The sequence below is a fragment of the Terrapene carolina genome, unplaced genomic scaffold (assembly GCF_002925995.2).
Source record: "Terrapene carolina triunguis isolate 2854851 unplaced genomic scaffold, T_m_triunguis-2.0 Scaffold66, whole genome shotgun sequence".
Classification (NCBI taxonomy): domain Eukaryota; kingdom Metazoa; phylum Chordata; order Testudines; family Emydidae; genus Terrapene; species Terrapene triunguis.
In genome coordinates this window covers 94,359,014-94,378,684 of record NW_020664417.1, presented here as the reverse complement: position 1 = coordinate 94,378,684, position 19,671 = coordinate 94,359,014, and the positions used below count along the sequence as shown (strand labels likewise).

At 40.2% G+C, this 19,671-nt stretch overlaps 1 protein-coding gene across 2 annotated transcripts in view; it reads left to right on the top strand.

The window, feature by feature from the left end:
- Positions 1-19,671, top strand: part of LOC112105333 (catenin alpha-2) — a 164,114-nt gene that overhangs the window by 10,826 nt on the left and 133,617 nt on the right. For both annotated transcript variants that reach the window (XM_029910684.1, XM_029910683.1), the window contains exon 2: positions 8,931-9,083. In XM_029910684.1, coding sequence (XP_029766544.1) covers positions 8,931-9,083 — 153 coding nt within the window. The remainder of the gene's footprint in view (positions 1-8,930; positions 9,084-19,671) is intronic.

Below are 19,671 nucleotides of genomic sequence, written 5' to 3'. Positions count from 1 at the left end.
GGAATGCGTTCACACTCGTTAAGGCTCATGCTCCCTTGTGTTGGCTAAATGTGGTAAAATCAGAGGATCATGAGATGGTACCTGTCATTACAACCATATGCCTTTTGGATAGAGTACCAAGCAGGAAGTTTACATTGCAACACCATTTTTCAGTCCAGGGACTTGGCCTATGCCAGCCAAGGCTGGGCTTTGGCCTTGCAGGGGAGGATATTAACAGGGTCAACAACCCCCAGACTGCACATAGACTGGGGTGGAGTGGGCGCAGAGTCCCTCCTGTTTACAAACAAGCAGCTTGACCATAAGACATGCAGCTGCCACAGCTGCCAATCATTGAAGCAGGCACCCACAGCAGCAACCAAGAGAGGAAACAAAGTCTGCTTTAAAGGGGAGAGTACAGAGAAAGAAAGGAAAGCAGAAAGGCCTGGGACAACAAAGGGGTGACAGCCTCACATCAGGCTGCCTTTGAGAGAACAGCTAGAAGATGGAAGGAAACTGCAAGTGCAAAAAGTGAAGGGCTGATAGACATAATTGGAGGTGAGGGTCTAGACATTGACCTGACAGAGCAAACTAAGGAGGGTCTGTCAGAAGAAACTGAAACCCCTCAAGAAAACACACTACGAAACGGTGACATTGGAGCATACCTTAACAGAGAGTATTTCATGGACCATGCTCTTACCATTTGTGATTGATGTTCCTTTCCCTTTCATGAGCAAGTAACTTCCTCATGGCAATTTGCAGAAGTTGCAGACAGAAAAAGTGATGTTAGAAAAGTACTTCTTGTATGTTTAGCTTATGTTGATGTACTTTAACAGTGGGAAACAAGAAGGAGGGTTAGCACCTGGTGACCAGTCAGCTGTCCACAAACCACCCAGCAAGTGATCTGTGGACCTCTGGTGGTCAATGATCCAAAATTTTAGGAATCACCGATCTACAGCACTCCTTTACATTTGCATATACTTACTATGGGAAATACCACAATGATACAAATACTAAGGGTATGTAACCACAGACTGTTTAGCCACAGAAGACAATTAGCCAGTTTTAATATTGGCCCCTAATTTTCATATCCTTTGTGACTATTACAGTTAAAATATAATATATAGCCCTGCAGTGCAGTATACTTGATCAATATATGTTGCATCATTTTGCCATTAGAATTACAGCATTTCATGACTTGTAGCTGTCAGTGAAATGGAATGATTACTCCATGAACTTCTCATCCTTCCTCCATTACCTTTCTCTTTGACTTACCTTTCTCCTGCTCCAGTGACAGCTGCTCTATCTGTGTCACTCAGGCTTGCACTTGCACTGTCATTTTTGACACTTTATTGTCCTTGCCCCTGCATGCCCCCCCAAGCCTTTCATAAAAATCCTGTCACTTCTTCCTCTGTGGCATCTTCTAAATCCCTCCTTTCCACCCTGTCTCTACTTCTAAAACCCTGGCTCATGCCTTAGTCATCATCTCTTACCTTGACTGCTGTAACTTGCTCCTTTCTGGACTCCCATCTTCTTACCTCTCCCTCTCCGTAACACCCAAAGTGCAAACATTAAAAAATCATCTTCCATCACTTTGACTCTGTCACTCCTCTTCACAAAGTACACCAAACTCTGTGTCCTTCTTCGACAGTTTCAAACTCCCAGTCTTTTCTTCAAAACACTGGTCAGTTTTGCCTATATTTTAGCTCTACCTTTTCCCCCCACCACCTCCCCTGTACTCAGCCAGGGCCGGATTTACACCTTGTGCGCCCCTAGGCACAGCATCTTCCGCCCACCCCCGTTCCCTCCTACAGCTGACCTTTGTGTTGCATACAGTTTAGAGAGGTAAGGCACCCGTCAGTGCCCCTAGGCACATGCCTATTATGCTTAATTGGAAATCCGGCCCTGTACTCACCACACCGCCCATTCCCTTCTTCTTACTACCCTGTTTGTTCCCTTCTTATGGTAATTTATTATTATTTGTATTGTGGTAGTGCCTAGGGACTCTATACAGAGTTGGGGCCACAATGTTCTATCCACTCTATAGACCTATAGTGGGAGTCAGTTTCTGCCCCAAGAACTTGTCATATTTGCTCCTCTGCCTTTTTCACATTTTCAAAAGCACCTAAGAAACTTAGGTTTCTTGGTCAGTAGGACTTAGGCCCCTAAGGCCCAGACCCTCAAAGGTATTTGGGTGCCTAACTCCCATTACAATCAGTGAGAGTTAGGCACTTAAATACCTATGAGGATCTGGACCTTAAGTGCCTGAGGGCACGTCTTCACTACCCGCCGATCCGGCGGGTAGCAATCGGTCTATCGGGGATCGACTTACCGCGTCTAGTGAAGACGCGATAAAATCGATCCCTGATGGCTCTACCGTCGACTCCGGAAATCCACCGTGGCAAGAGGCGGTAGCGGAGTCGACGGCGGCGCGGCAGCGGTCGACTTGCTGCCGTCCTCACAGCCAGGTAAGTCGACCTAAAATACGCCACTTCAGCTACGCTATTCACGTAGCTGAAGTTGAGTATCTTAGGTCGACCCCCCGCTGTAGTGTAGACCTAGCCTTAGTCACTTTTTAAAAAATGAGACTTGGTCTCCAAAGTCAGGCATTGCAATGCTGAGTGGAGCAAGGCCTAAATACCTTTAAAGATCGGGGCCTTGTGCTCCTAAGTTACTTGGATGCTTTTGGAATTTGTACCCTTAGTAGTTTTACTGCTGGAGAAGACTTCCTCTTCCTGTCCTCCTTCAAATTGTTATGGGGAAAAAAATCACTATTTGCAGTTGCTTTCCATCAGTAATATCAGCCCCAGACTTTTCCCTCATAATCACTAATCACGTTTAGGGAAGAGAAAAAGGTCCTACACTGAAAGACACAATGAAATGAATTATCAGATTTATTTGTAGTAACATTCTTCTGGGAACTATTTCCCTTGATGCTCAAATCCTCAAGTGCATCACTTATGGTTGATCTTGGAAATCTGCAGTGAAAGTCTAAGCGCAGAGGCCGGGCTTTAAATGTTCAACCTTCTCCCCACTTAAGCTACTGTGGGCACAGGATGAATGCATTGACAACTGGGTTCACAAAATAACTATTCTGTAGATAGGTTTCAGAGTAGCAGCCGTGTTAGTCTGTATCCGCAAAAAGAACAGGAGTACTTGTGGCACCTTAGAGACTAACGAACTTATTTGAGCATAAGCTTTCGTGGGCTACAGCCTACTTCATCAGATGCATAGAATGGAACACACAGAAAGAAGATATTTATACAAACAGAGAACATGAAAAGGTGGGAATAGCCTTTTTTGGTATGGCTATTCCCACCTTTTCATGTTCTCTGTATGTATAAATATCTCCTTTCTGTGTGTTCCATTCTATCCGATGAAGTAGGCTGTAGCCCACGAAAGCTTATGATCAATAAATTTGTTAGTCTCTAAGGTGCCACAAGTACTCCTGTTCTTTATTCTGTAGATAGTGTAATTACCCAACATTTTGTCAGGAGCTATCATGTGTGGGGTTAGCTGCTCTCAGGGTGTTTTGTTTGTAAGATTTCTAATGCCCTCCTAATCTTTGGGGTAAAAGAAATCTAAATGACAGCTACACTGAGTCTTAATACATGGGTAGTGGATGAGAGCTCTGCAGGAGCATATGAAAATCTGCATCACCACTGCAGTTACTGGAACAGTCACTAGAAAAGAAAGGAATCCTGCCATGGATCTAGGCTGCAAATCGTCTTGGAGCTTCAGCAGGGGTGAAAGTAATATAAAATTCTTACCGGTATGGGGGCCGGAAGGGGCGAGGCCTCAGGTGGAAGAGGTGGGGCCTCGGGCGGAAGGGCTGGGGTTCAGTCTCCCCCAGCCAGCCCATTCGCGCTGCCTGGCCCGCGCTGCCTGGGTCTTTGGCAGCAATTTAAAAGGGGGCAACAGGGGCTGCGACGTTAAAGTGCTGCCACCACAAAGGACACTCCTTAAAGCGCTGCGTACGGGCTGGTACTGGCTTCTTACCGGTATGCTGTACCGGCCCGGCCTGGCCCACTTTCACCCCTGAGCTTCAGAAAACTGAGCCAGCAAAGGAAGATGAGAGAGCACTAGGGCAGGCCTGCGGTTCACATTTCACATACTCCTCTTCTGTGACTATAGTTCAAAATTTCTAATGCAAATTATTAAATTCCTGTTATGAAATATTACAGGAGCTTTTGATGGTCACTGTATTGTACCTGAAAACTCAATTCCTCATAACATTTCTGGAGACATACTTCATTCACTAGAACTGCAGTTGAAAAGTTTGTTTCCGTTTGTCTGTAGCTGATTGCTGCTGCAGAACACTAACAAGCCATGTGGTTGGAGCTGGGTTCAGTATATATCCTGGTGTTAAGTAGAAAGTGGTGAATGCAATGCTGTTTGCGGTGTGATATAGTTACGAACAAAGGGTTAGTAAACTTTTTTTACAGACAGCTTTATACTGCCAGTCTTTATAAAATTTAACGATCTGTTAGAGCCATTAATCTCCTGCTGTGGCATTACCTTCTAGTGTCAGGATTAGACATTTAATTCTCTACATGACTTTAAGCAGCACAGAGACATTTGGTTCTAAAATTGTTATACAGCAATGAAAAGCATCATTCTGGAATGTGCAATTAGAGCTGTGAATCAACAATGATAAAGTAGACCCCACTAGTGCTTAGAATGGGAGAACCCCCAGCTATGAACAACAGTAACTTACTCTGTGCACCATAAACTGACTTCATTGATTGTATTAGGTGGGGAATAAAATGTGCCTTGTGGTAGACTGTTCATGATTTTAAAAGAATATTTGCATGCTTTGCTTACACGTCACATCTCTGTGCTTGGCTGATACATCAACTTTTTTGGATTTAATTTGATTAACTTTGCATTTAACATACTCGATTTAATAACAATGATTTTCATTTAGATGCCACCCTCTATTAGTAAGTAGAACTTTACCCTGTAATTAATAGAAACCACGCTCATTTTGAAGCCACCCTTGATTTTAAACTACAAGGAGGGAGAATTTAATATAAGACACAGCTTCTAAATGGCAATATACAGTACAGTGTTTGCATCTGCATCAGGGAAGCTCTTAAGGAATTGTAGAAGAAAGTAGCTCATCTTTATATGATCACAAGATCCGATGAGCTGTCCATCTTTTGTTAAGTAATTTCCTATAGATTAATCTTTCCTTATGCTATCACTTTTTATATGCCCATTTAAATACAAGTTTTTTGCATTTCCCTTTGAAAGAATGGCATCCATGCAAAACTTTAAATACTCTTCATTCATGAACCATCACTTTGGCTGGACTTTGCTGCAGGACCTAGAGGAAGATACAAGATTAGCTTTTCCAGCAGTTATTTACATTGATAAATAGCCCTAATTGGATACAATAGACTGGTAGTGCTGAGCTAATACCTTTAAATGTCTTGTCTTGTGCCATTAATATTACCTTGTCATGCACCTGTTTAAGCTATTGGAAGAATGCCTTATGTTCATAGTCTGTCACATTTAACAAATGATTTTGTCAAGTCATTCCTTATAGCCTGTGCTGATGGATAGTTAAACTTGTGGTTTCCTGCATATATAAAAACTGTTATCTGTACCTTTCAACTTCCATGCAAGGGCATCCAAAAATTCAGATAATCAATTTATAAAGAAACTACAATGACTCTCTACATGAGGGTTCAGAAATATGTTACTGACATCTATGAGTAATAGCACATAAACTAAACGAGGATTTACTAAATTTATATTTATCAAATCAGCCACGATGCAGAATGCTAACAGTTCAGTTTTTGCAAAAAGAACAGGAGTACTTGTGGCATCTTAGAGACTAACAAATTTATTTGAGCATAAGCTTTCGTGGGCTAAAACAGTTGACCAGACACCTGTGAGGACCTTTTTGTCAACTGCTGGAAATGGGCCATTTTGATTACTACTACAAAAAGTTTTTTTTTTCTCTCCTGCTGGTAATAGCTCACCTTAACTGATCACTCTCGTTATAGTATGTATGGTAACACCCATTGTTTCATGTTCTCTGTGTGTGTGTGTATATATATATATATATCTTCCTCCTGTATTTTCCACTGCATGCATCCGATGAAGTGGGTTTTAGCCCACGAAAGCTTATGCTCAAATAAATTTGTTAGTCTCTAAGGTGCCACAAGTACTCCTGTTCTTTTTGCGGATACAGACTAACACGGCTGCTACTCTGAAAACAGTTCAGTTTTTGTGACTGTGGACTCAGGACCCTCGTATCCAGCTCTAATCATAAGTTAGATGTTCATTACTGTATAAATAAATCCTATATTTACAGTATTAAGGTCCAAACTGCAGTTATCTGATGATCTCCTTTTTCATTGACATCTAATGTGTTTTTTAAGAGTAGAGGTACTTGATACTACCAATGAAAATCAATGGTGTATTTTTAGATATTCTTACAGATTTAATGTTATATGGTAAGAGAGCATCACGACATAGTCAGAAATATAATACTGCATTGGCCAGAGTAAAAATTGTATTGTTCGTATCTTAGATTCCAAGGCCAAAAGGGACCATTGTGATCATGTACTCTGACCTCCTGTATAACACAGGCCAGGGAACTTCCCCAAAATAATTCCTAGAGCAGATCTCTTAAAGGAAAAAAAAAAAACCATCCAATTTTGATTTTAAAATGATCAGTGATGGAGAATCTGTCACGACCCTTGATAAATTGTTCCAATGGTTAATTACTCGCACCTTAGTTCTAGCTGAATTTATCTACCTTCAATTTCCAGCCATTGGATCAGGTTGGCTAGACTGAAGAGCCCATTATTAAGTATCTGTTCCCCATATACCTATTTATAGATTGTAATCAAGTCACCCTAATCTTCTCTGTGTTAGACTCAAAGAGCTTATTTTAGCTTATCATTATAAGGCAATGAATACCCCCATTTAAATCAATGAAAGTTAGGCACCTCCCACTAGGCTCCTATCTGCTTCTGTATACACCTAAATACCTTACAAAAATCTGATAGTGACTGAAGACTTGTCGGCCTCATAATGCACCTTAGGTTTTGTGATACTATGGAGTATCACCTGCCCTTTCATATGTTATTTTATATTAAATTTTCAATGTTTTAATATTCTATTATGTATTTATTTATTTTATTTTAATTATTTACTAGTGCAGTACCTAGGAGCCCCAATCAGGAACCAGAACCCCACTGTGCTAGGCACTGTACGAGCAAAGAACAAGTCAGTCTCTGCCCCAAAGAACTTACAATATAAATATAAGACAACAGATGGACACAGACAGACAGAGGAGAACATGGAAATATGAGACAGTATTGGTCCACATCATAGGCAGTGGTCATAGCTGTCAAGTTTTTTTTTATGAAAAAGTTTGATCATAGAAGATCAGGGTTGGAAGGGACCTCAGGAGGTCATCTAGTCTACCCCCTGCTCAAAGCAGGACCAATCCCCAGTTAGATTTTTGCCCCAGATCTCTAAATGGCCCCCTCAAGAATTGAACTCACAACCCTGGTTTTAGCAGGCCAATGCTCAAACCACTGAGCTATCCCCATCCCCAATTATGTTGAAGCACTTTAATCAACTTGGCAGGGCAATATAATATCTCATTTTTATTACTCTATTACTAATTGTGGTTGTGTTATTTTAATTGTCATCATTTTAGCAAAGGAAACATTACATTGCCTTTCAAACCACTCAGCTTTGTTAATGGCGCTTGCGTTTTCCATACCAGATAATGGATGGAGTGGTCACCTGCAATATTTTGGTTTCTCTTTTCCCTTTGAAGAAAAACCGCACACAAGTCAATGCAGCTGAACTCCACAGGGCTCTTGAATCCTCTTTTTATTGCAGCTACCGATATAGTAATTATCTGTGCAATTTTGAGCATTGATGGGACCTCAGCTAGTTAAAGCTTTCTAGTGTGGATTACAAAATTGAATGATTACCTTAATTGACCTTCAATCTAGCTACAAAATATATCACTTAATGAGACTAACGTCTGGTTGGACCTTCAGGCTAGATGTCTCCCAGCCTGGTGGCTTTGAGTTTGCAATTTTTCATTTTTAATAACAATTATACCCAAAAGCTTAAGGAAATATGCTAAAATATGTCTGCCATCCACACTATCATAGAGCAGTGACATCTCCATGAAACATTATTTAAGATTTCAATCACATTTTTGTGCATTTTACAGATACTAGGAAAGTCTGACATTGATTAGTACTTTGCAGAATGGCAGAGGGCAAGTTTGTGCCATCACCCTTAAAGTAGTGGGCTGTGGTTTTTTTTTTCCCCCCCAAACATCTGGGTATTTTTTTTAAGGAAGAACAGGTGTTTAATCTTTAATGGCTTCTGTTTTTTCATTAAGAATACATTTTCTATACGCTTGTTAATCCTGCCTATGAAATGCATGGGAAAGTTTTCAGATTGTTCACACTAGAGATTCGCTAATGAAAATGAGACACCATGCATGTGCTAAGTGTAATACTGAGTACAGATTTTACACGAGGTCTGGAAATACACTGGCCAATATTTTAAAAATGATTGCCTAAAGTTAGGCTCCTAAATCTACATTTAGGCTCCTAAAAGACCTGACCTGACTTTTAAAAGTGTTGGGTACCTACCAGCTGCCATAGACTTGCAATCCCATATGTGCGTAATGCTTGTCCAGCTGGATAGTCCCATGAAAGTCAGTGGAATTGCTTGAGTGAGTAAGGATTGCAGAACCAAGCCTTTAGTTATGGACATTTAAGTGCTACCAAAAATTCCTACAAATCAAAAACAAATGCTACAAATCCATAAATACTATAAAAAAAAAAGTTGTACGACATTGAGATATTACACGTACTCAACTATAACTCACTGATCAATATGCTGGAAATGTGTATTGATAACTCTTCAGTTACTTACTGCTCCACTTTCTTTTAACACAGCTACGGAAGGCAGTGATGGATCATATATCTGACTCATTCCTGGAGACCAATGTTCCATTACTTGTTCTTATTGAGGCTGCAAAGAGTGGTAACGAGAAAGAAGTGAAGGAATACGCTCAAGTTTTCCGTGAACATGCCAACAAGTTAGTTGAGGTAAGTTATGCTGTTGGCGGCATTAGAGTGCATTGCCTTGTGAGGGTCAAGGAAAATGATAAATTAGCTGAAATGTTGCAGTCTTTTCGTGTGGGATTTAAGCAATTTGAGGTTTACTTGTGATGGTTATTTAGAAATCTACTGATTTGTAAAAATGACAGGCAGGGACAGCCCTGTGCTTTACTGTAAGATTAAACCAGCTGAACATGTGTTATGCAGAATTTCCTGTGTCTTGTCAATAGTAACTTGAGTAACAGCAAGCAGATTTCAGTTAAACTTCACCAGCAGTGCAGTATAGCAGGCTGTCTTCTATACCAGGCAGGAAGCCAAATAGATGCTTCAGTGTGTTGTATCTGACTGTGATTGCTTAGAGAGCACACTAGATTATTATTAGACTGTCTAGCTAAAATAGTGAAAGCATCATAAAATGGGTAATAGTCTAAAACTGGTCATCTCCCCCACCCTGTGTGTGTGTATTATATATTATATAGTGTGTATGTAAGTATATTGTTTTGTATTAGTACACACACACACACACACACACAAACTGGGTTTCTCTATGTTATTCTTCTCTCTGTATCGACACTTTGCAATGTTAGCAAACTAACTGGTTTCAAGGATAGTACTGCAGTGATTTTGTTCCTGAAACTGCCTCTTTCAAGTTATAATTCAAACAAAACATAATGGTCAGGAACCTCGATGACTTTTTAACTAGTCAAACATGTTTGTTCAGCCAAGTTTGCTCTCCATGACAGATTAAGAACTATTAAAAATTTTCATTTCTTGAAAATACAAATACTGTTTAGTGTTTGATATTATATGGGGTTATTAACTCCTCTTTACTAGCCCTCTTTTGAAGACTACGCAGCTCATAGTAACATCTTTTTATAACAATTCATGGTACATGCATTTTAATTAAAATTAATTCTTGGATAGTGCTGATTTGACAGGGAATATTGGGTTATAATTCTGAAAGATTATGTTTCTTAAAAACTGCAGGGACAGATTCTGATCTCACTTACATTGGTTGGTTTAAACTAAAGTTATCCATCTAACTGAGATCAGGAACTGATACTTATTGTTTAAAAACTCGGGGTTTGATTCTAGACAGTGCTGGGCGCCTACTACAATATGCTGAGTATCAGCATCTGCAATGGGAGAAGAGGGAACTCAGCACCTTGCAGGGTTGGGTGCTTTGCATTAAGATAAACATGTATATTATTGCTATCTGGTGACTGGTGCAGTAGCAGTGAAAAAGAAAATAGCCTCTAGGTACTTTCATTTTAATTCTGCAAACATTACGACTGTGTTATGATTCTGAATCTATGATCATATTACACCGTTCATTTTTGTACAATGCTGCTTTTGTGAACCTGGCTTACTATGTTGTATTGCACTCTTGATGACAATGGGATGAAGTACCATAGTAAGTAGCAAACTGAACAGTAGCCTTATATGTTTTAGTATTATAGCAGCCTCAATCACAATTCTGTAGACATGGGTCTAACTGCATTGTTAAAGTGTAACACCCGACAGACCCCAGTTGTTGGCAGGCGGGATAGAACCTGAGACCTCTGGAGCTTAATGCATGAGCCTCTACCGCATGAGCTAAAAGTTAACTGACTTTATATATATAAATCCACCTGTCTGTTTTAAAGTTTCATGCTTTTGTAACTCACAGATCTCCTGGGTGTGGTGTTCTGTCCCATCTAGTGGCAGTGAGGGGGGGACGAGAGAGAGAGGGGGACAGAACACCACACCCAGGAGATCTGTGGGTTACAAAAGCATGAAACTGTAAAACAGACAGGTGGATTTTTAAGAGATGGAAACTGAAAGTGAAAAAAAATAGCAGTTAAAGGCCAATGTTTTCAAAAAGAAGCTGCTCAAGTTGGGTGCCTAAATATGAGTTTGGGAGCCTAATGTGTCACTTAAATTTGGGAGCTAACTTTAGACATGCATTTTTCAAAAGAAATCTGAGCCTGTATTTAGTGTACTCTTCTACATCCCAGTAACTCAGAAAAGGATTTCTTCATGCCCGTAGTACCTATTTTTCTAGGCTATTGGGGCAGATCAATAGAGCTGTGACGCTTTTTTTACACCAGATGAGGATCTGCTGCTTAGCTTTTAGACAGTGCTTGAGTCTGAAATTTCCACCCCAAACCTGCAGGGGATTTTCTGCTCTGCAGGGTAAAAAAAAACCAAGTTCATGTTATGGATACTTCCTTCTTGAAGGGTAGGTAGAATTCTGAACTTCAGGTGAGTAGGTTCATTGGAAAATATGCCCCAAGAGAACATGTCAAGTTGAAATCATGGCTTACTGCCCATATACAGTAGTATATTCAGCTAAAATGTTCTGATCATTTTTTATTTAGAGATGCATAAGGCATGTCATAGCAGCCAAGCTTCTGTGGTTGCTTGTGTCACTTATTTTGCAAATAAAAAATAGATGGCAGTGCTGCCCATCACACTTACAAAATGTGATTTAAAGATGATATGTTCATGATTAAGGAGCTAAAGATTCTCTCACAGGCAGAGGGCCAATGTCACCCTTGGTGTAGACAGGCGCAGCTCCAGTGAAGTCACTGGAGTTGTGCCTACTTATGTCAGAGAGGAATTTGGCACCAGGCTTCACTACAGTCTCGGTCCGTGACTCTGGAGCCTGATTCTTCATTCCTTGCAAATCCTACTGAGTTTAATGGGTGTTTTGGGTACATGCAGAATGCAGGCTCAGAACAATATGTACTTGTGTAAGTGTGACATTTTCGTAGACGTTTGGCCAGCCAAAGGGGAGGGATAATTTACTTTACGTGTATTCCAGTACTTTTCTATAAATTACCTTTCTTCAAAGATCTTCTGCAACATGCACTATAAAATCCTGCATTAAGGCCTGTGTTGACTATTTCTGTCCCTTTTATGAGGGAGCGGGGTCAACACTTCGCCGCATTCGGGAATAGTAACCTCCAAATGGCTTCCCACTACCTTCTTTACCTGGATTACGAGTGATCATCTTACTAACTATAAATAGCTTTACCTAATGAGAAATTAATGTTTTGCTAAAATGTGGGAGTACCAAAATCTAACATTAAATAACACTAATCAAGGGGAAATACTTGCCAAGTGTCCAAAATGTATGCCCTACTTCAACACTTGTACGTTTTTCTAAACTGTATTACAGAATGTATTTTCATTTTGTGGGAGTTGGGTGCCAGCCTGTGTAGATACTTCTGAAAACCCCACCAGGCACTTATTTGCAGCTTTAGACACCTAAGTACCTTTGAAACATTGGCCCTTGGAAGATCTCATTTTCAGAAGTGACTTAGACACTTAGCAACCTAAGTCTTATGAAAAGTCACTGGGATGTAGACTCCTAAGTGCCTAAGGCCTTGTCTACACAGTGCAGCAATGTGCACCAGAGGAAGGTGAATTCTAAAGCACACCAATGTGTTGCACACTAACTGGCCCATGTAGACCATACTAGTGTTCTCTAGTCTGTGTGGGACAGTTAGTGTGCAACACAGTGGGTTTTAGAATTACCCCTCTTCTGGTGCACATTGCTGCACTGTGTAGACAAGCCCTTGGTTATTTTTTTAAATGGAACTTCAACTCATAAGTCACTTTGGTGCTTTTGAAATTTTTTCCTCTCACGATTGAAAGCCACTAAACTCCCGAGTTCTATCCTCAAGTCAAAGTCTGACCTTGGAAAAGTCATTTAACCTCTGTGTTTAGGTTTCCTCATTTGTAGCATAAGGATAATGATAAATAATAATACCTACCCTCAAAAAGGTGTTTAGATGATTAATTAGCTAATATTTATTCAATGCTTAGTTAGATGCAAAGCATTATATTAATGCTAATTAATTGATGTTTTATTATTCTCTGTTGAGTACTATTCTTTCTGGTTAACTGTTAGGTCTCTGAAGTTTCAGTCATACATTGATATTTTTCACAATACTTTTCACAGTAACTTGTCCAAAGCAGGTAGATTTCCTGGGCAATCAGAACCAATAGCCAATTCATTCTCAAGAACAGAATTATCTGCAATGTGACAGGTTCACTAATACCTATGAAAATGCAAGATATAGGGCCACATTCTCATCTTAGGGTATGTCTACACCCAGCCGCTAGTTCGGTGGCTGGCAATCGAAGTTCTGGGTTCGACTTATCGCGTCTGTCTGGACGCGATAAGTCGAACCAGGAAGTGCTCGCCGTCGACTGCGGTACTCCAGCTAGACGAGAGGAGTACCGCGGAGTCGACGGGGGAGCCTGCCTGCCGCGTGTGGACCGAGGTAAGTTCGAACTAAGGTACTTCGAACTTCAGCTATGTTATTCACGTAGCTGAAGTTGCGTACCTTAGTTCGATTTGGGGGTTTAGTGTAGACCAAGCCTTAGCTACACAGATGTAAATCAGTGGACTTATTCTGTGTTCATATCTTCGTAATAAGAATCAGAATCTGTCCCACAGTGCATATGTTAATGACAGAAGTCAAGGAATGTAACACAATGTACATTCTGCAGCTACTTTTCCAACTTAAATAATTGGAAGGTTTTACGTTACAACTAGTAAATAGCATAATTATTTATTTCTGAACAGTATTTTTGAAAGTGAGTGTAATGCTCATGAAATGTGCAGCCCTATCAGTGGCATTGCTTTCCCACACATCTCTCAACCAGGACTTGGAAATACTATGAATAGAGACGGGAAAGGATAGGTCAATCGCCACTCATATTCAGTCGGGCCTCCCTGCTAGTGAATAAGGATGTCAATTAGTGACATGATGTGGTCACATGTCCACTTTGAACTACAGAGAAGTCACCAATTTCATGTGATGTGGAACAGGCACTGTACAATAATATCTTTCGGGCACTACCAGTGCTGGATTTGAACCATAAACCTAGAGGTGAAAAGACTGCTCTATAAACAATTACAATTTTTCTTAGCTCCCAATAGAAGTAGCAAAAGAAAAACAGATACCCAATGAAATTAATAGGCAGCAGGTTCAAAACAAATATAAGGAAGTACTTCTTCACAGAGTGCATAGTCTATCTGTGGAACTCATTGCCTGGGGATATTGTGAAGGCCACAAATAATAACTGAGTTCAGAAAAGAATTAGGTAAGTTCATGGAGGATAGGTCCATCAATGGCTATTAGCCAAGATGGACAGGGATGCAATCCCATGCTCTGGGTGTGCCTAAGGCTCTGATTGCCAGATGCTGGGACTTGATGAAAGGGATGAACCACTTGATAATTGTCCTATTCTGTTCATTCCCTTTGAAGCATCTGGCATTGGCCACTGTTGTAGGACAGGATACTAGCCTGGATGGACCATTGTTCTGACCCACTATGGCCATTCTTATATTCTTACCTAAATAGTAAACTCCATTTTAAAACAACATCAACAACAAAACGGAGTATATAAACAGATCTTTTGGCGGGTGTGTTGGTGTGTGTGGGTGTGGGGAGGGGCAAAAGGCTGCTGCTCTAGAAAACAACAGCTGCGCTCATTGTGAGGCTGGAGTATAAGGGAGAATTGCAGCTGGATTTATAACGTGCATAAAGTACCGAAGTTGGAATCTGATGTTCAGAGAATCATGTTATAAACTTCTGAAGAATGGGAAATGGCATAATTGAAATGGCAACTGACCCATAATCAAAATTCACAAACTCATCACTACATTGCACTATGGTAGTTTGTCCATAGCTATTGTCATTTGGAGAGGATAAATAAATTAATAGATTGAGTGCAACCATCTTGTCATTGATCTGATGGAGGACACAGCGAGTCTTTGTGAAAAAGAAATAAAGTTTCAGATGATGTAATTCTCAGTGTTTTTAACTGAAAGAAGGTCTCTGTACTTTTATTTTAGCATCTTGATGAGGAACATTGCTCCAGTGAGTATGGGCTGGAACATTTTTCAATGGAAAAATCAAGGACATTGCCAAAAAAATCAAGAACGGTGATGATGTGCTGTATCTGAATGGGGTGTCAGTTTTTTTGACCTAAACTGATTTCCCCTGAGGACACAATATAAAATATTAGATGGGGGTTATAATAGATGTGAAAACTGTCTTCTGCATCAGTAGAAGGAATGCTTAGTAAGTTCACATCTGTGACCTATTCATTGCAAATGGAATTAAGTCCTTAGATGTTGGGGGTCCAAAGTTCCTGCTGGTACCGTGAGCCTCAAGAAATTCTGAGCCCGAAGGGTTAAATTGACTTAAACTTTCCATTCAAAGACCAGTTAGCCAAAATCAGCTACATTATTCTGTTTTGAAATTTCCTTTCAACAATTGTTAATCTTACCATGTGTAGCACTTTTATTTTTAGCTGTTTTAAATTTGGTGCTGCATCGCTTCCCACTAAAACACAGTCCTTCCAAAAGACAGAGTGTCCTACACACTTTGCATAAATATGAATTAATTTAAAGCAGGATTTTATGAAGCCCTACATGGATCTATCAGTTTCCTCCCATATAAACTTAAAGGCCAGGGATGTCCAAAATAATCAAAGTCATCTACTAGAAGCACTTGTTGGGGGCTGACCTGTATTAGTCTATCGTTTATGGTGATTAAAATTTGATATAGTGCTGGCAAATCAATAGAATCACGATTTGGACAGTAATTTGCAGCAGATGGGACCAAAGAACAGCATTTCTATTTCTGTTTTATAGTCTCTTTGTCTGTTAGGCTTACAGGATCCTTCATTAACTGCTGGCCATCAAGTTGTCATTCTGAAAAGTTTTTTCCTCCACAATGTCATGGAAGTGTGTCTTACTTAATCTTTTTCTCCTTGTGAAGATACTATGAGCACTGCCCTTCATTTCCTATGAGATATCTCATTTGTTGCTGCACAATTCAAATTGATCATACAGTATTGCATGATACATGGAAACATCTGCAAACTGAGAAGAGGGAGAAAAAACATTGCTAGTATACTAGGAACAAATTAGGCAGTCACATCTGTTCAAAAATTCTTTGCTTTGGAAAAAGAGAGCACAATTTTACCGTGCTAGCTGAATACTAGAGATCTCTTAAGTCAATGGAGTTATTGGTCTTGATTTACACTAGCATAACTGAACCAGAATCTAGTCCTACATTGTTTGTGTTATGTAAACCTCTCTCTGAAATATACTTTAGACATTCTGAATGAATCAAAGCATGGACTGGAACTTCTAGGAGTTGACATACATCATTAGAAAGATATCTTCCATTGTCGTATAAAGTGGTGTTGTAGACAGGTCATTAGATATTAGAGAGACAAGATGGGTGAGGTAATATCCTTCACTGAACCAACTTCTGTTGGTGAGAGAGACCAGCTTTCAAGCTTACAGAGAGCTCTTCCCCAGACCCGAAGAAGAGCTCTAGATAGCTCGAAAGCTTGTCTCTTTCACCAATCTTTTAGTCCAATAAAAGATATTACCTCACCCAGGGTGTCACATTAGAAAGATCATTTACTCTACATATGCAATCAGCTTTTGGGCTTCAATCATGGAGCAAGGTGTTCAGCTGTCGTAAAACAGCAAAAATCCTCTGAAATCAATGGAGTGATACCGATTTATGGCAGCAGAGAATCTGGCCCATTAACTGGGTGTTACAAACTACTAGTAAGCTCTATGAAAGAAAGATACAAATATATACATTCTTTGTGCTTTGATTGGAACTTTATGAATTCACAAGGATCCCACTGGGCACTCACTTAAAGCAGGGAAAACCAGAGTAACAAGTTTATTTCTGAAACGTTAATTACTGAACAAGGAATATTCCCACGTAACATACCTTACAAAACCTGACCCTCCATGAAACGTTCTGTTCTCTTCATATTGTGCCTGTGTTATTTGAGTACCTACGACTCCCTCCACCGCCACCCCCATCACCCTGAAGTAATGAAGGGAAGGTGTCAATATTCTTTCAGAGCTTTTGTATCTCAGCTACCTTCATGAAAAATAAATACCTGTCTGAGTTTTCCTCCCTACATACTGATGTGATTTGTTTTTTGTATTTTTGTTTCCCCTGACATTTGAACTAGAATAGATAAGGACTTATACACTAAGGTTATTAATAATTGAGTCTCATAAATCAGCATTTGGAAGGTCATAGTGTGCTTTAATTCAAGACCTTCAAATTGAGAGACTATTTTTTAAAACTAAAGCTTTATGTCCAGTGGTTCCTCTTCAACTGATTCATCTTAGTTCAGCTTTCCTCCTTGTGTTAGCAGCAGATGCTCTCAATCCTTATTAAACATCAGCAAAAATAATATATAGAAATGTGTTAAACTTCAGCGAGGCTAATTTGTTGTAATTATCTGCACGGAGAGTATGACAAGTTCTAAGAGTCTGCAGAGTTATTTCTTCTGACTCACCACTGAAGCCAGGCTAAGTAAGTCTATCATCTCCATCTCGGGAGTATACAAGACTTTGATTGTTCTGAAGCTGAGGGATCTAGGGGCATAGATAGAGGGGGCCTTTCAGGGAAAAAGACATTTCACTAGTGGCATATGAACCCAGAACCCTCCTCTGAGCTGGTTCTTTTAACTCTCACTGTTAAAATAAGGCATAATTTCTTAACAGTAAGAATAATTAACCATTGGGGGCCACTTCCAAAGGGTTGTGGTGGAATCTTCCTCACTGACCATTTTGGATGTTTTTCTAAAAGATATTCTCTTGGAAATATTTTGGGGAAGTTTTATGGCCTGGGGTGTATCAAAGGTCAGATGATGATCACAATGGTCTCTTCTGGCCTTGGAATGTCTGAAAAAGCTATGACACTTGATATTCAGCTTCTGCTGTTCACATCGGACTGGTCGCCCATTGCTAGTTTTTAAATTTCTGGGGATCCCCAGAAATTTCCCCTTCAACCTTTATGGCCAACCTAATTGAAAACCAAATTGCTGCAGGGGGGCAGAGGAAGAAGTAGGGGAAGAAATTGCCATTTTGTGACCTCTTCAGCTTCTTGAACACTCTGGGGGAAGATACCTTATCCATAGAAGTGATAAAATAATAAAAGTTTGAGTGTTAGAGACCTTATTCATGTGAGAGTCCATTGACTTCTGCCAGCATAGATCCTGCCAGAGACCCTGGGGTCTGGAAAGTGCCAAGGGCAGGTTATGGCTGCAGAAAGTGGATGCAGACTTCTCTCTGTGGTGAGCCAGCACTGGAGTAAAAGTGTGGAGCCCTGGCCCAAGGGGCATGGGAGTTGGGGGGTTGGAGAGCATGGCCAGGGCAGTTCTTAGAGCAGTGGTTCCCAAACTTCAACAACCTGTGAACCCCTTTCACTAAAGTGTCAAGTCTCGCGAACCCCCTCCTAAAAATGAATATTTCCAGGGATTTTCTCCTTTATTTGAGTATAAATTATAAAAGCAGTGATCTGGGAAATATAAAATTTGTTTTTATGACATGCATATTACACACTATTTATTATTTATCATTACAGTATTTTTATTACATTATGAAAATGGCGACACTCTTCCAAGATCTCACTTTCGTAGCTTGTATCACTTTGAATAAGCCTGTTATAAGACAAGGCTCCTTTGTTTCATCAAGGAGTATCAGATGTGAAACGTCATGACGGTATTTAAGAAGCCAACTCAAAGAGTTCCTCTTACACAAGCATTCAGGTCTTGAGCAGTCCAGGCAAACAATGCACATTACAACAAAGCTTAAACTTGTTCTTCAGAATAATTAAAAAAAACAATACTAGCTGCCTATTTAAGTTTAAAAACAGCAAAAAGTATCCACCTCCCTTTCCATTTCTTATAAGGAGTCTTGAAGTTGAAATCTCCTCAGTGTGATAGATCTGCTTGCTTTGATCTGCTTAGCTCGTGGAAGTCCAGTGGCTCCGGGGTGCTGGCCCCATGCTGCCCGGGGTCCCTAGGGACAGCTCTGTCCACCATTAGGGAATTTTTTTCCAAGAACCCCCTGTAACATTTCGCGAACCCCCAGGGGTTCACGAACCCCAGTTTGGGAACCACTGTCTTAGAGGTACTGTTTTCGCCCATTCCACAGCATTCTTCATTGGCAAGGCTTCTGTGAAGCTCTGTCATCCAGGATGGCTCAAAGAGTTGGAATTTATATCTCCCTGTACTTGCTCGGTAAATATATCCGTATGAATTTTTTGCCAAAATACTATCCTAAAAATAAACAAACCACTAACTTATGGGCACTTGAACATATGTGAAACTATCTGAATTTTCTTATGCTACTGTTTTATTTTTTCCTCTTCCTCCTTTTCCTTTATTTGCAGTGTGATAAGATACAAATGTCTTCCAGAAAAATCGGGTGTGGTAAAGGATAATTGTACGTCTCATAGAGGGCTGTGAGAACAAGTAATACAAGCAATTATTTGGGACCCCACGTAGATTTGGCAACTGAGAGTGGGACCAGAAGGGAACTGGTCATGAGTAATAGCTCCCCAAATGGAAACAGGAGTGGGAAAAGTGTGAGATTCCTGCAGAATTTCCTCCATCAATAAGCACGAGTCTCACTATTACTTAGGGCCTCACAAATTAGAAAGCCAGTGCTGGTCCCTCCTGTCACCATACACCTTTAAGGGTATGTCTACACTACAGGATTAATCCGAATTTAGATAATTCG